This window comes from Cynara cardunculus, assembly GCF_001531365.2.
Source record: "Cynara cardunculus var. scolymus isolate 2C chromosome LG 17, CcrdV1, whole genome shotgun sequence".
Taxonomy (NCBI): domain Eukaryota; kingdom Viridiplantae; phylum Streptophyta; class Magnoliopsida; order Asterales; family Asteraceae; genus Cynara; species Cynara cardunculus.
This window is the reverse complement of record NC_037544.1, coordinates 7,365,476-7,378,068: the sequence shown is the minus strand read 5'-3', so window position 1 is coordinate 7,378,068 and position 12,593 is coordinate 7,365,476. Positions and strand designations below refer to the sequence as shown.

The 12,593-nt window shown below is 31.3% G+C and overlaps 1 protein-coding gene across 2 annotated transcripts; it reads right to left on the bottom strand.

The window, feature by feature from the left end:
* Positions 1-6,644: 6,644 nt before the first annotated feature.
* Positions 6,645-11,770, bottom strand: LOC112500340 (tubby-like F-box protein 8). Of its 2 annotated transcripts, none has more exons than XM_025103814.1 (6): positions 11,584-11,770; positions 11,247-11,293; positions 9,633-10,028; positions 9,212-9,299; positions 8,461-8,596; positions 6,645-7,603 (listed from the first exon to the last, which is right to left on the bottom strand). In XM_025103814.1, exons 3-6 carry the CDS (start codon positions 9,990-9,992, stop codon positions 6,862-6,864), a joined length of 1,326 nt encoding a protein of 441 aa, XP_024959582.1. In that variant the 5' UTR covers positions 9,993-10,028; positions 11,247-11,293; positions 11,584-11,770; the 3' UTR covers positions 6,645-6,861. The 2 variants fall into 2 exon arrangements, with proteins under 2 accessions (XP_024959582.1, XP_024959583.1); XM_025103815.1 differs by having other exon boundaries at positions 8,461-8,593.
* Positions 11,771-12,593: the final 823 nt, after the last annotated feature.

The window sequence follows — 12,593 nt, the reverse complement described above, 5'->3', positions numbered from 1 at the left end:
TTTCATTATTAAACTTAAATTAAATTATAAAAAAATAATCTATTCTATATTATAAATCATTTGACCAAAACTCTTAAAAACCACTTTTTATGCGTAAAGTACTGTTTACTAATGCATATTACTTAAAACTCAAGATTACAAGTAGATTGTGCGTAGATACAACTTATTAAAGCTCCATATCTGAATTCGTATAACTAACTGCAGATAAACACATCAAATACAGGATAAACATCTCATTTTAAATATAAAAAATCTGAAATATAATTAGGATAATCATTGAGTTCTAACAAGATACTTAATTATTATCTTTATAAAATATTATATTATTAAACCAAAAATAAATTATTTCAATATTAAACTTAAATTAAATTATAAAAAAAATCTATACTATATTATAAAGCATTTGACAAAAACTCTTAAAAACCCACTTTTTATGCGTAAAGTACTGTTTATTAATGCATGTTACTTAAAACTCAAGATTACAAGTAGATTGTGCGTAATAGTGCTATAAATTTAATATATAATTTAAGGAATATCCATTAAACTTAAATAATTAGAAATGTTTTTACTTTGTTACTATTTATTTCAATAATTATTTGTTAAAAAAAGGTTATATGATGTTAGAATGAGTAAATTGCATTTTGGATCCTTGTAGTTTGTTTATTTTCTTATATTGTGTCCCTACAAAAATTTTGTTGCAAAAAAAAACCCTATGGTATGCATTTTTGCTCGATTTTAGTCCTTAAGACTAACATTGTTAGCTTGACTCCCGTTAAACCTCCTCATATGACTTGCACATGAAGGTATAATTATCCTTTTAGACACACCCTCCTCTACCCTAGAATATCTCTCTCACCAATACTCTCTTCCCTTGTCTCTTTCTCTCACAATTGCACCACCTCTCTTTACATAATCGGTCCTTCGTTCTCTCCATCTCTCTCGTGGTTCTACCACCTCTCATGAGCTGCTTTCCACCGATCGATTTACATCATCTACTGCACCATCGTCGACACCATCGACAATCTGATCTCTGATTTTAAGGACGCTATATTAGCCCTAACACATTCTCCTTCTCATATCTGATTTGGTGTCAACAAAATGGGCATTAGAAGAGTTAGAAATGAAGAGAAAGAGCGAGAATGTGCATAAAAAAGAAACAACATCGGGGTTATGATGACATTTGGGCTTCTCAATGTCTCATCGCTGAAAATTTTCAATTTTGATCAGACCTTTAACACATCAACATCCGTGTTTCTCTTTTTTTTTTTTCTCTCTCCCCCCAAAATTAGACTTCCACACATCTGTATTTGTTCAAGATTCATTCATCTGCATCTCTTAGGGTTTTAGAATACAAGGTTTGATTTAGGGTTTAAATTTTAAGGTTTGTATTGATGTTGAGATGTTTAAGGTTCATTTACTGTATTTTGATTTCTTTAATTTTCTTGTATCTATGTTTAATGTTTGTAGTTTTCTTTAAGATGGTTTGAGATGCTATGCTTTATGGTTTAGGGTGGCCGGTGGTCGGCTAAACCGGTGGTGGGTGCGTTGGTTTAGTTAAAGTTGATAATTAAAAAAATACGAATAATCCATGTCATTTCCAAATCATATTTCAAAGTTAAAATGATTGCAATGCTCTCATGTGCAAGACATATGGAGAATTTAACGGCTAAAAGTTAACAGTTGTTAGTGGTAGGTACTAAAACTGAGCAAAAATGCAACCACATGGCTTTTTTCATCATAAGATTTTTGTAAGGATACAAACCAAGAAAATCAACAAACCACAGGGACCAAATATGCAATCTAATCTTTTAGAATTAAGTAACTTTCAATATTCCTTTCCTTTTAGATATTTTTAGAGTAAATTATTCTTTTTTTTGCATTTTATTTTAGAGTAAATTATTTTTTTTGCATTTTAATTTCTTTTTCTTTATTAGGGACCGAACGAATAAATTTTTTATAATTAGAAGGGTACTCACACAATGCAGCGAGATACATCTCGATTTTGATATTTCGTTTTATTTTTTTCGTCTCCATCGATGTTATAATACAGTTTTATGTTGTTTTGAGAAAACAATAATTTTTTTATTGTTAAATAAAATATAAATATGAAGATATATCATAAAAAATTGAAAATTATATATTTATATTAGTACCAAACTAATATTTAAAATTTCTCCTTTTCTGTGTATTTATTTATTTATTTTTGGTTAAATAATATAATTTTTTTAAATATAATAGTTATGTATTTCGTTAGAACTCAATGATTATCTTAATTATATTTTAGATTTTTTATATTGAAAGTGAGATGTTTATCCTCTATTTGATTATGTTTATCTACAGTTAGGGCTGTAAACGAACCGAACGTTCAGCGAACCGTTCGGCGGGAAGTTCGTTTATGTTCGTTTATTTAATAAATGAACGAACATGAACAATTTTTTTTGTTCGTTTAGTTAAACGAACGAACATGAACAAGAGTCTCGTTCGTTCATTTATGTTCGTGAACGTTCGTTCATTTACCGTTCGTTTATTTACCGTTCGTTTACGTTCGTTCATTTATGTTCGTGAACGTTCGTTCATTTACCGTTCGTTTACGTTCGTTCATTTATCGTTCGTTTACGTTCGTTTATGTTCGTTTATATATTAAATTTAATATACAATCTTTTATTTAATTACTTAGAATTCAAATAATATTTATTTATGTTCGTTTAGCCCGTTCGTTTATGTTCGTTTAGCCCGTTTGGTTATGTTCGTTTATGTTCGTTCGTTTAGCATGTTAACGAACGAACATAAACGAACACGAACACACCTTATTTCTAAACGAACGAACACGAACACAAAGATTTTTGTTCGTTTACCGTTCGTGTTCGTTCGTTTGTTCGGTTAAGTTAAACGAACGAACATGAACAAGCCTCCGTTCGTGTTCGTTCTGTTCGTTTACAGCCCTATCTACAGTTAGTTACATGAATTCAAACATGAAGCTTTAATAACTTGTACTTATGCATAATTTATTTGTAATCTTGAATTTTAAGTAATATGCATCAATAAACAGTACTTCATGCATAAAAATAGTTTTTAAGAGTTTTTATCAAATGTTTTATAATATAGTATAGATATAATAATTAACTATTTTTGGCTATTTTACCAAACAAATTTATGTGATTTTATTGATACAACATATAATTGTTTGGTCTCATAAGTTAATTATATCAAACAATGTATGTCTTATATAAAAGTGTTACAATAAGTTTAAAAAATATTTTTGACCTTTTTAGGACACTTTTAAAATAAAATGTCGAATTAATTTTTTGGGTTTAATACATGAAATAACAATCTACTTTTATAAATTTTCTTATTGTAGCATTTTACTTTTTTTTTTCCTTACTACAACAATGTGCTTTAAAATTATTTTTTATTAAGACATCGTATTTTAAAAAATCTACGTGTTATAGCAATAGCTAACATGTTATTTTTTAAACCGGTTAACCGCTTATTTCTTTTTATTTATTTGGTTAATTGACTTACATGAGATGATGTGAATGATATATTATTTTGGTAACATGGTCTAAAGAAATAAATCAATCTCTCTTTCAAATTGTTTTTTATGGTATTTTCACTTTTTCTTTTGACGATTTGAAAAAACATTTCAAAGTTTTTTTTTAATTTTTTTCTTATTAAATTGTATGCAAATTAAATATTTTTACGATAAAAAATATATTATAAATAAACTAGAAGGGTACTCGTGCAATGCATCGAGACACATTTTCATTTCAATGTTTCATTTTATTTTTTATTCATGTTGATATAATACAATTTTATATGGTTTTGAGAAAACGTTAATGTTTGTTTTTGAATAAAATATAAATTTGAAAATATCATATAAAATTTGCAAAAAAACATATCAATATTAATATCAAATTAACTATTTAAAAGTTATTGTTTATATATTTTTTTTAGTTCNACCTAAAATGTTCTCTAATTATAATTTTAACTTAAACTATCATAATTATTAATTTTCTAATTTATCTGTTGATTTGTGATTGAAATTGGATCTTACAGTTACCACAAACTAAACAATTCTTCCTTGAATGGACCCCTATCGCTATATATATATATATATATATACTAGAAGGGTATCGAGATACATTTTCATTTCAATGTTTCGTTTTATTTTTTATTCATGTCGATATAATACGATTTTATATGGTTTTGAGAAAACGATAATGTTTTGTTTTTGAATAAAATATAAATTTGAAAATATCATATAAAATATGTAAAAGAACATATCAATATTATCAAATTAACTATTTAAAAGTTCTTGTTTGTATTTTTTTTTTAATTCAAAATTTTTATTATAATTTAATTTAACTTGACTTAGGTTTAATAATATATTTTTTTATAAATATAATAATTAAGTATTCTGTTAGAACACAATAATTATCCTGATTATATTTTAGATTTTTTAGATTTTAAAAAGAGATATTTATTCTCTATTTGATTATGTTTATTCGCAGTTAGTTACATGAATTCAAACATAGTGCTTTAATAAGTTGTACGTATGCACAATTTACTTGTAATCTTGAATTTTAAGTAATATACATCAATAAATAATACTTCATGCATAAAAAATAGTTCTTAAGAGTTTTTGTCAAATGCTTTATAATATAATATAGATATGAGATATTTCTATAAAAAAAAAAGGTAATACTTATTATTTTATTTTGTTCAAAAAGTACATATTTTTTGAATTTTTTTAAATGTTGGCGAGATATATAATAAACTTTAAAAGTTTTCTTAGTATTGTTATATTAATAAATATTAAAAAAATCTAATTAATTTATATGTCAAGACTAAACAGTTGTTCAGAATTTGGTAAGAGTGAAGTTGACAGGACAAAACAAATAATATGACCAATTTACCTCTACTGAGTTGTTTATATTGTGTGTGTGTATATATATATATATATATATATTTGATTAAATATATGTAATTTATTAAATCAAAATAAAATAAATATTTTTATAGTAAAATATATACTTAAAAAGTTTTTGTGAAGATGATTAAAATGACACCAAAATAAAAGGTTTATATAATTTCTAATTTTTATCTTATACATTTTCTATATTATTTTAACATATATCTAATAAATTACATATATTAACCAAAATATAGATACCACATAAAAATAATATTTTGAGTACAGCAAAGTGAAAGTTTAGATACTATAAATAAACTATAAAGAATGAGTAAAACGTAAAGAGAGATGCGTATTTGATATTTTAAAAGAAAATTATGTTTTATTTTAAGGCTATGTTAGTAAAATATAAGTATATTCCACCTTGTTTCGTCCGATGAGGGTGGAACACGTCTGTTCAAAACCAAAAATTATAATTTACTCTTGTCATTTTATATTATCTAGGAATTAGCTCATGCGTCGTTTTTCACACATAGACTAATTTTGGTCCTTGATCCATTACAAGCAACGTGACTAGGGGTGTAAACAATACGAGACAACTCGCGAGCTACTCGAGATCGACTCGGTCAAAGCTCGGTCAACACTCGACTCGAATAGACTCGACTCGAACTCGAGCTCGACTCGACATATTAACAAGTCGAGTCAAGCTACTCAATACTCAACTCGAAAAGCTCGTGAGATACTCGATTATTTTATATATAATTAGTTTTAAAGTATATAATCAGGTTTTATGATAAAATTTGTAAAATATAAATAATATAAATGCCTTATATTTTTAGATATTTTTACAAAATTATGCATTTTTTAATTATAAAAATTAATCAATTTTTTTTTATTAAAATCACAATTAAAAAAGACAAAGAAAAACTATAAAAAAAAGCTAGTGCAATTGTCCCACATTGGAAGATAGATGGTAAAGGAAGAAAGAAAAGATGTTATAAAAAGAGAGAAAGATGAATGCAATTTTCTAACTTTGTCTTTTTGATGATGAAGTTTGAAGTTGATCTCTTTATTTTTATAAAACTAAGAGAACACCTTTAAGTTTTAAAATTTATAAGAGAAGACCCTAAAATTTTATAAATTTCAATGAGTGAGCTTGTTTCGAGCTTGATTCGAGTTTAAGTTCGAGCTTGATTCGAGTTGCAGTTCGAGCTTAGTTCGAGCTCGAGTTCGAGTTCGAGCTTGAGAAATAGTTATCGAGTTCGAGTCGAGCTCTGATTTTTACTACTCGTGAGTTTTCGAGTCGAGTTCGAGCTCGAGCTTGGAAATTTGGTTCCGAGTTCGAGTCGAGTATAGTGATACTCGAGCTCGACTCGGATCATTTACACCCCTAAACGTGACACTCTCTCATCACAATCCTTACAATAATGCCACCAAGGTCATTTTATAACAAACCAAACCCGACCAAGCATATTCAGTATAAACAACACAAAGTCTACAACAGTGACGATACTTCAACTGAAACAAAATCCAAATACGTTAAAGAACATCACATCGATAGGTTGTTTACTTACAGCTTAATAAGCATGGTCAAGACAGCTTATTCATTCAACCATACACAAGTGTTTCTTTCAGCTTATTCATTCAGCCATTAAGCTAAAATGACCATATAAAATAAAGCCAAGACCTCTCAAAATAAAAAAGTAAACAAACCCTAAATCAGATTCTCATGGAAATCAAATAAAACAGTTTCCAATAAATCACAAATTGGTCCGAGAGAAGAAAATGGAAGATACAGAAGACCAAAATGGTTTCAAGATTTGGATAACAAACAACAGCTATTCATTCAGTCTTTAGTTCCAACATCAACAATCTCCCCTATTCAGCAATTCGACTAGCGAAGAAGGTGGGTGGGTACACAAACAAAATGTTAAAACTTTTCTTATATTTTATTCACAAGCTAGTTTGGTGTCGAAACTGCTTAAACAGATTGCAAATGCTTGAAATGCAGACAAAGGATACCGGTAATCCATTGTGAACATGTCTTTTCCAACTTTTCCAAACTGCAGTATCACTTTGTCATGCTCAGGTTGAGCAGGCTGAGAAGTTCCTGCCGCTGGTGGTGCTGCTGCTGCTGCTGGCGGCGGTTGGGCGGCAATCAGCTGAAAATTCTTGACAGAAGCAATCGTCACCCGTCCCCTGAAATTCAAACACCAGCACTGCAACTGTTCATGCCACCTAGGCACCTTGTTTTTTAGGACCAAGGGCATTTTCGACTTTTCACTCTCGGGGACGTCGCTTGATGTGGCAGCCCCTATGATCTCGGAAAATCTAGAGCTGCTGAATTCGGTGGATCTATCAAGCGATTTTGAGAAGGAAATGCTACGGAAAGAGTCTTCTAAGGAGTGGGAAGGAAGGAGGAGCTCCGCTTGACCTGGGACCGACCCGCCTGGGTCAATGGACGAGGCTGGGATCGATTGCATGATGCAGTGCATCCTACGTGGGCCCCGTGTTCCAAGCACGTTAAGCTCGTAGGTGATGTGGGCAATGTTGTAGCTGCCACTTGGCACTTTGGGTGAGACCTTTTTTGAATGAAATCTTCGGCTTGATCGGCCTGGCGGTGGTATATGGGCACTGAAATGTGGAGGCTGTGTGTCGTATATGATGAACTTTGTCCCAAGAAAATTCGATCTGAAAAAAAAAATAGTTCTACTCAATTCACGAATCAAATCAAGAATCTAATTTCATAGATTGTGATCGTCACAAAAAGGCATCTATTCGCTTCATAAGTTGTGGACGTTAATCAGCATACTAGTTTCTTTTAAGTATATAATATTTATAAATGGCAAACAACCGGTGTGCCTCACTTTTGGTGAGGTTTGAATCCTTAACCTCTAGGATGCTACGATTTACCGGTAACCCAGATATTGCTGGGCCAATAACCATTTGGTCACTATACTAGTTTTAGAAGGGTGTCCAAGGCTACGCCAAAACTAATCCCGGAAAATTGTGACCGTAAGACATCAGCCCTAATAAAGTTGGTGGTCACAATTGTTGTGTACGCCTGGAATCGAACCCCGGGCAGATGGTATATTCCACCATATCTCTCTGGGCCTCAACCATTACGTCACAACCCTTGTGATTCACTATACTAGTTTCATGGTTAAACCAAAATCTAATCATGCTTCATTTAGCCCTTTATTTCATTAAATATCAACAGATGGTTTCTATTCATGTGGCTACTAATAAGTTCAGGATCAATAAACTCGACATGAATCCATAAAAGCACCAAAAATAAGGTAAGAAATCTAGAACAATTTTAAAAAATATATAAAAACAACTGCACAACTCTAGTGGGATATATCGGGTATGTTTTGTTTGGTTTGTGAAGAATAATTCAAAGAACACGATTGCGGATTCACATAGTCCGCTTTCATGGGTCGAATTGTATTGTACAATTTTCACCATGAAACACACAAGGCGGTCATAAGAGAGAAGAAATGGAAAGAAGTTAAGGATCTTAGTGGGGAAAATCTGTAATACTATACCTTAGCTTTCCAATGTAAGTGCTGCTTGATCTAGAAATGTTATCAGGATGCATGGATATGACATACTCGGTGCAAGTAGTTCTCCGTGTTCTTTTTGCAGAGAGCAAGAACTTCCCGTTTTCAACAAGCAACGCTGCTGCATAACCAAATTTCTACATAAGGATATATGGTATATGATATGCAAAAATGTCTGAATGCATCCAGATAACAAACATCTTTACATTTTTCAGATTCCAAGGATAAGAGTGCCAAGAGCATATGGTACATGAATACTAGAATTCGGTAATTCTATAAAAAATGGGAGTATGATTATGTGTGTGTGCAAGTGTAATAAACCAATCCAAACAAACCTAGTGAATCCCACACAGAGTAGGGTCTGAGGGTCGGATACTAGAAGCAGAGCTTACCTCTACCCTAAAGAGTAAGCATATTTACATCAATTTTAAAATTGAAATTAGTTTATTTGACATTCGAAAGTCGCAAGATGAGGAGTCTTCATAGAAAAAATAACTCTACTCTCCGGGTTGGAGGACAGGCAGGATACACTAGGCACTTTTGGTTTGGTTAGAAAGATTAGCATTCATCTAAACCAAATTTGGCATTTCATTCAAGATGTCGGCTTTAAAATAAGTGTATATAATAGCATCATTGTAAATGCAAGAACATAATGGGCTTCTTAATTCGTAAATTCAAAGAATTAGACCGCAACAGAAACAAAAATCAAGGCAAAATATGATATATCGATGCTCACCTGGACTAAGACAAAGGTAAAGATGGTATGTCAAGTTGGATTTATCTCTCTTGATGAAACATTGAATGGTACCATCACGAGATCCCGGCTGAAACAGTAATGAATGATTATTATAAATTACCAGCAAAAAAAATACTCCCTCCGTCCCAAAACAAGTGTCCACGTTTCTATTTTAGTTTGTCTTGAAACAAAGGTCCCCATTTAAAAATTAAGTGCCAACTTTCCAATTCTACCCTTGATTATGAGATGGAGATATTCAAAACGCCATCTAGTGTGAAGGGTAAAATTGTCATTTAGCTAAACAAAAAGTGGAACAATTACAAATTTTTAAAACTGTGTGCCTCTTTCATTGTGGACATTTCCATTTGGGACGAAGGGAGTAAAACATTTGTGATTGTAGAAAGAGAAAAAGATCAAATACCTGTTTAAGGGAAACTGGAAAAGTAAGCTTCCCACATGATTCGGGGGTTCTAACAATCTCTTTACACATATTCCTCCAAGATCTGCAAACCGCAGCACAAGCAACAACATGTTTTCTAGCGGGCCAAGTGCTTTCGCTCTCTTCCAATCGTTTAATTACATCAAAAAGAAGCTCGGGAGGAAGATTAGCCCACCGGCTGTTTTGGATCACGAGAGACAGCTGATTATTATCGCTCAAATCATTAACTGAACCTTGTGATTTTCCTCTATTGTGATGCCCCGAGAGCCTCACATCGAAACCCCGCCTTGATAAGCTCCCAAATCCATCCCTCACATCTCGAACTATGCTACGGAAAGACATTAAATACAAACACGAAACAAGATTTCTTCTTTCTTGCTGAAAAACAATAAAACAGAAATGTATCAGATTGTAGCAAGAGAGCAAAGAAAGAGAACATATATATAAGTAGGGAAGGCAACCCACACATGGGACTTAAAGGAGACTAAATTGCATATCTTTATCAAGGATCAACTTTTTTCATTTTGTATGCCCACACGATCAAGTTTTAACCTAAATTTAACCCGGTCACTACAACAAAATCAGAATTATAGAAGGCCAAAATGTCAAAACGTAACTGCGTTATAGAACTTATGTTTATAGGACCAAATAAGTATGTTGCTACGTGGCAGTGTTACGCTAAGTTTATAGGACGTCTTTTAGCATTTGAACAAGCTTTTTAGAACACTTTTGAAACAAAGTGTCTTATAAATTTTTATATATAACTATTCTTTGAGAAACTCTTACAAAAACAAGCATCCTATGAAAAGATGTGTCCTGATGACACTTTTCAATTTTCATAGAAAAACTAATGAAACATTTTATTTTAAAAGTGCAGGCGTCCTCTAAACTTATTGTAACAGTTTTACATAGGCGTTTTTTAGTCACATTTATAACCCCGATTTCGTTGTAGTAGATCATGTAATCAAACACCCTTAGCTGAACCCAAACAATATAAAATAAACAAACACATAATGATTCACAAAAGTCTTCTCTAATTACATGGCTATATGACTAAAGGATATGCAAGAAAACATTTTATTTTAAAAGTGCAGGCGTCCTCTAAACTTATTGTAACAGTTTTACATGGGCGTTTTTTTCGTCACATTTATTACCCCGATTTCGTTGTAGCAGATCATGTAATCAAACACCCTTAGCTGAACCCAAACACTATAAAATAAACAAACACATAATGATTCACAAAAGTCTTCTCTAATTACATGGCTATATGACTAAAGGATATGCAAGAAAACATGGTCAATGGAATTTGCGTGGCAATGAAAAAGTCAACATTTTGAAGAGGGGATCTGAGGCCAAACAATCTTTTTTCCTTTTTCCCTTTTCCTTTTACTTTTCCTTTTCCGTATTTGTTTTTGCTTAATCTTGTTTTTAGAAAATGGGCATCGATTATAAGCATGTTCTTTATACCCCACCTTCAATCATATCTAAATTAGATTCCTCATGTTCCTAAATCAAGATTAATAGTAAAGAACATTAAAGAAATCCATTCTGAACTCTTGTATAAAAGTAAGAGTTAAAAGGGAAACAAAAACCCACCTGATGGTGAAAAGCTAAGATTCCACCAAATCAGCAGCAATTAAGATCTGCAAAACCCATGTCAAATTTCAAGCAAACTACCAACAAAAATATGAAAAAAACCATGAACTTGAAGCCACAACTTTGCATTTTGAAATCGATGTAAGAAATACAGAGGCTTCAAATTGGGTTTTTTTTTTTTTGCTTCAAGTGATTCAAGAAAATGAAACACTAGATCCTGGAAAAGTATTTGAGCATCAGTTAGAAGCAAAAGACTTGACTTCAAAAAGTGAAATTAGGGCACACATGAATCAGAGTGAATATAAGTAAAGTATGATACAAGATTAGAGATCTATACCTTTAAGAGAAAAGAAAATCTCAAAACCCTTGAAGATTAGATGAGGGTCTGGTAATTTTGAGAATTTTTTCTCTCAGAACTTTTTACAAACAGATGGAAGAGAAGAAGCAGATCAGAAAGAGAAAGGGAAATTTGGTTCAGACGCAGAAACAAATATATACATCATATATACATACACTCTCTCTCTCTCTGTATATATTAATATATATGCGTCTATATATATGTATATGTGTGTATGTATATCTCTCTCCCTTGTGCGGACTCAAAGCCAACATTAAATCTAGCTTAATAAACCAGGGGGAAGGTGGAAAGGAAGGAAAAAGTCTATGAATATTAAAACATTTTATTTTAGGCGTAAATTATAAATTTCACCCTTAACTATTGTGAAATGACACTTTTGGTACCTTGATTATTTCTCAATTAGTAGTTCTCATATTGAAAGTTGTTTAGTTTATATCTTAGGTGCGACGAGTCCATGTCTATTAAATTGTCGTGCTAAGGGTGTAAATGATGCAAGTCGAGCTCGAGTATCATTATATTCGATTCAAACTCGAAAACCAATTTTCAAACTCGAACTCGACTCGAAAACTCGCTAGTAGTAAAAATGAAAGCTCGACTCGAACTCGATAACTATTTCTCAAGCTCGAACTCAAACTCGAATCAAGCTCAAAACAAGCTCAAACTACAACTCAAATCAAGTTGTAAACAAGCTCAAACTACAACTCAAATCAAGCTTAAACTCGAACTCGAATCAAGCTTACCATTGGAATTTATAATATTTTAGTGTATTTTTCTTATAAATTTTAAAACTTAAAAGTGTTTTCTTAGTTTTTATAAAACAAAAAGGATCAATTTCAAACTTTATCATCAATTAGATAAAGTCAGAAATTTCATTTTCCTCCCTCTTTTTTATAACATCCTCTCTTCCTATATGGACAATCTCACTGACCTTTTTTATAGTTTTTCTTTATCCTTTTTTAATTGTGATTTTAATAAAAAAATAATTCATT